Here is a 3,440-nt window from a genome sequence, read left to right as displayed (position 1 = left end):
TTTGTCATATAGGGTCTAAATTAATAATCATCAATGATAAGTATTTCTGAAAGGTGAAAAAACTCCCCTCTCTCCTTTCAATTTTTCAACCATGGACCATCCTACAATTTATATGTGGTTTACAGAATGCTGCAATTAGTTCTAGGAAATTACAATGTGAAATTCTTTGAAAGAATTCACCAAAAGAATGAGTTGCCATAAAGATTTCCCAAAAAAAAAAGACACTAAATTAAAAAGGAGGTGGTTCTCCTTCACCAAGCTAAGAAGAATTCACTCAAACTGGAGTTGCTCTTTATGTACAGAAGCCTCTCTCTCTCTCTTTCTCCTGGGGGCCTCAATTGAATTTAATGGACTGTCCATTAGTGCTAATTTACAGCTCAACTTTCATCTGTGCTGCAGCCATTGAGCCTGCACCAAACAAATTATGGATTAGATACTAAACCAAACTTCTACATGTTAATGCCAAATTTCTAATGACATTGTTTCCTTACCGTGAAAGCTCTGCTTCTTGTTCTGGCCAAAAGCCATCTGAACCACACTTTGGAGGTCGTCCTCCCAGAGTGCTGAAACCTGGAAATCAATTCATAGGTAGCCTTTTAGATTATGTAAGACAGACCATTTTAAAGACATGAAATTAGCTAAGTTTCTCTTCAATTACTTCTGGGGTGGCTTCACCAAATCCATCTATAGGAGGCAATTGTGCACTTGGATTTCGACGCAGTGCAGCATTCAAAGAGTTCACTGGGAATTGGTTCTCTGTCCCATTACCTACGCCACTATGCAAGGATGGCACTTGCTGGTGCTGGTATCCAAAAGGGAAAGCCGGCATCGCAGAATCTATTGGGTAAAGGGTATGTGGCAAAGCTCCACGAGATTGAAATATCTGAGATGCACAATATTTTTTGTGTCACCAAATCACTAGAAAAACATCCACTTGTAACAATTCAAGATAACAGTAAAGTGTATCAACTTACATCCTTGGAAAGAAGAGCATCCATGTTGAGATCCATCCTCGGATTCACAGTTGACAATTTCATTGAAAGGAACTGTAAAATAAGAAATTGACCAACATAAGATTTAGCACTGTGAACTTGGGAGTCTGAAATTACTGAAAAATAATGGTGAAACTTGGGTCAAACTTGAGTTTACCTCAACCTGTCGCTGCAATGACTGCACATAGTTTATAATTTCATCCAGCATAACAGCCTTCCCGGTGACCTGAATTTTCAATTCAATTCCAAGTTAGATCAATTTCATATTTTTGTTTCTTCTAGAATTTTTTAAACATGTATAATTTAGGCTGTAATTTGCATATTAAAAAAAAGCCACCTTATTGCAACCAGGAACAAGATCCTGCAGGAACTTCATCCTTTCACTAATTTTCTCTCTTCGTACCTAACCAAGAGTGAATGACAAAAAGGTACATGTCAAAATGGGAATCTAATCATGCAGCAAACTAAAAACAAATATCAAAGAACACTGTCATAGTTCGTACTCTTTCGGCAAGACTATGGCTATCTGTAGCTTGGCCCCTCCGGGCTCTGACATGGATGTAGTCCTTTGGTGGCTCTGGAGGCTTTGAATTATCCTTGTTTTGTTTCTGATTCACATCCCCTGCAGTTTTTGGCTCCGTCTTTCCCTTTGCAGTATCTTTCTCATTTCCAGCATCTTCGTCTTGTTTGCTTCTTTTTGCATTCGATTCGACGTTGTCCAGAGCAGCCTGCCATTCCATGGATTCAAACTCTTAATATGAATTCTCAAGATTAAAAAAAAGGAATCTTGACTATCAAAATCCACCTTCTATATTAAAAGCATTACCTTGGAATCTTTAGCTGAGGGAGTAGTGAGACTGAGAGTTTCTTTAGCTTTTCCCCTGGGAATGGATTTCCTTTTCCTGCCATTGGTCTCAGTGTCAACTTTGTTACTCACTTCCCCACCTGGGATCTGTTCAGACACAGAAGATCCCTCCCTGGAATCACCCAATTCAGCATTTTCAGGAGTGGAAGACCTTGATAACCTACTCAATTTCTTATCTGCAGCTAAATTTGCTTCCTGTGGGGAGCTCCTGTTGTTTTCCTGAACGCCCATCTGAGATCCAGTAGCAAGCTTCAATGACTGGTTACTGGCAACTCTGGACAGCTTGCCTGATTCCACTCTTGGCATCAATCTATAAGGCAATTCAGTCTCATTCAATCCCATAAAACTTGTGTTGCTAACAAAGCATGAAAATCTTGCAGCCCTTTCTGCAAATCCAGGGTCGGGTGAAATGGGTGCCAAACTTGGATGGTTACCGGGAATTGGCAGATTCCCTCTGATCTGTGAGTCCATCGTTGAGAGGTTGAGCTTGGGAGGGGAATTCAAAGGGGTACTATAACAAGAAGTGTTAGTACTATTGTTGTTGTTGTTGTGGCCTGCAATGTAATTCTGTGGTGAAATATCACCGGAGTTGCATATAGTTCCTAGTCTTCCAATTAGTTCTCTGATCATTAGACCATCGCCACCACCGCCAGGAATAGCACCGGCATTGGAGGCCGCCGGGGAAGACACAATGGAGCTTAAGGCAGACTCAAAGGGATCGCTCTGATCCACTGAATTATCCCAATTGGGATTGAAAAAGCAGTTGGTAAGTTGGTCGGGAGCATAATTCAGTTCATTGGGTTGGATTTCCATGCCAAATGTGGAACTAGCCCAATTGGGTTGTGTCATGTTCTCCTTTTCCATGAGAAAATCTAGTCAGACAAGAAAATGGAACACACAAGTTGGAGGAGACCCAGATCAAGAATTAGAGTCAGAAAAAAGAATACCCAGAAATGTTGTTGGAGAAATCTTTAATGGGGTGTCTTGTACTATAACATATAAGGAAGCAAAGGTTGAGAAAAGTAGATTGGTGCCGAAGGACATGTAATGATGATAATTCAGTCCTTGAATGTCACTCAAACGAATAAAAGAGATTAAAAAAAAAAAAAAAGGCTAAAAGAAAGAGATGTGTTTTGTGTATTTGTGTCTGTGGGAGAGAGAGAGAGAGAGAGAGAGAGAAATGAGGAAAGAAGAGAGGAAGCTAGATAGATAAAGCAAGGAAATGTCTGTTGACCTTTTTTTTTTTTTTTTTTTTTTTTCTTTAATATTTACTGTACGATATGATTGTTATTACAAATATCTCTGCCTAAAACTCCGTAATAGACGGTGGAGAGGGTTGTAATGCCGGACCTTAAACGTCAAACCAGCTCCTGTCTCCTCTGTTTTTTTTGAAATTTTTACACACTTGTTTGTATCTCAGCCATCAGAGCCTAAATGAAAGGTAGAAGTAGAACTATGAAGAAGGGAAAAAAAAAAAACTGCCTTTTTCTTTGGTTTTTTCTGCACTGTTGCCTTATCTTTCTATGTTGTTTGTTCTTTTGGGTTGGGATGGGACGGGAATGGAAGAAAAGGACTTAGGGAAA

The 3,440-nt window shown here is 39.7% G+C and overlaps 1 protein-coding gene across 1 annotated transcript; it reads right to left on the bottom strand.

Moving 5' to 3' along the window:
* On the bottom strand, positions 1-3,014 carry LOC115949588 (transcription factor bHLH78-like). Its single transcript, XM_031066869.1, has 8 exons — positions 1,819-3,014; positions 1,496-1,720; positions 1,330-1,395; positions 1,150-1,218; positions 975-1,046; positions 659-883; positions 492-570; positions 1-408 (listed from the first exon to the last, which is right to left on the bottom strand). The coding sequence occupies exons 1-8, from the start codon at positions 2,719-2,721 to the stop codon at positions 371-373; spliced, it is 1,677 nt and encodes a 558-aa protein (XP_030922729.1). The 5' UTR covers positions 2,722-3,014; the 3' UTR covers positions 1-370.
* Positions 3,015-3,440: the final 426 nt, after the last annotated feature.

This window comes from Quercus lobata, chromosome 6, assembly GCF_001633185.2.
Source record: "Quercus lobata isolate SW786 chromosome 6, ValleyOak3.0 Primary Assembly, whole genome shotgun sequence".
Taxonomy (NCBI): domain Eukaryota; kingdom Viridiplantae; phylum Streptophyta; class Magnoliopsida; order Fagales; family Fagaceae; genus Quercus; species Quercus lobata.
This window is presented reverse-complemented; position numbering and strand designations above follow the sequence as displayed.

Bases quoted from the DNA above. Each gene is read 5' to 3' on its own strand.
- LOC115949588 (XM_031066869.1), bottom strand. From the start codon at position 2,721: ATGGAAAAGGAGAACATGACACAACCCAATTGGGCTAGTTCCACATTT. The intron at 1,721-1,818 runs GTAATGCTTTTA...ATGGAATGGCAG, and splicing joins CCTCAGCTAAAGATTCCAAG to GCTGCTCTGGACAACGTCGA. The intron at 884-974 runs GTAAGTTGATAC...TGTGCATCTCAG, and splicing joins ATGCTCTTCTTTCCAAGGAT to ATATTTCAATCTCGTGGAGC.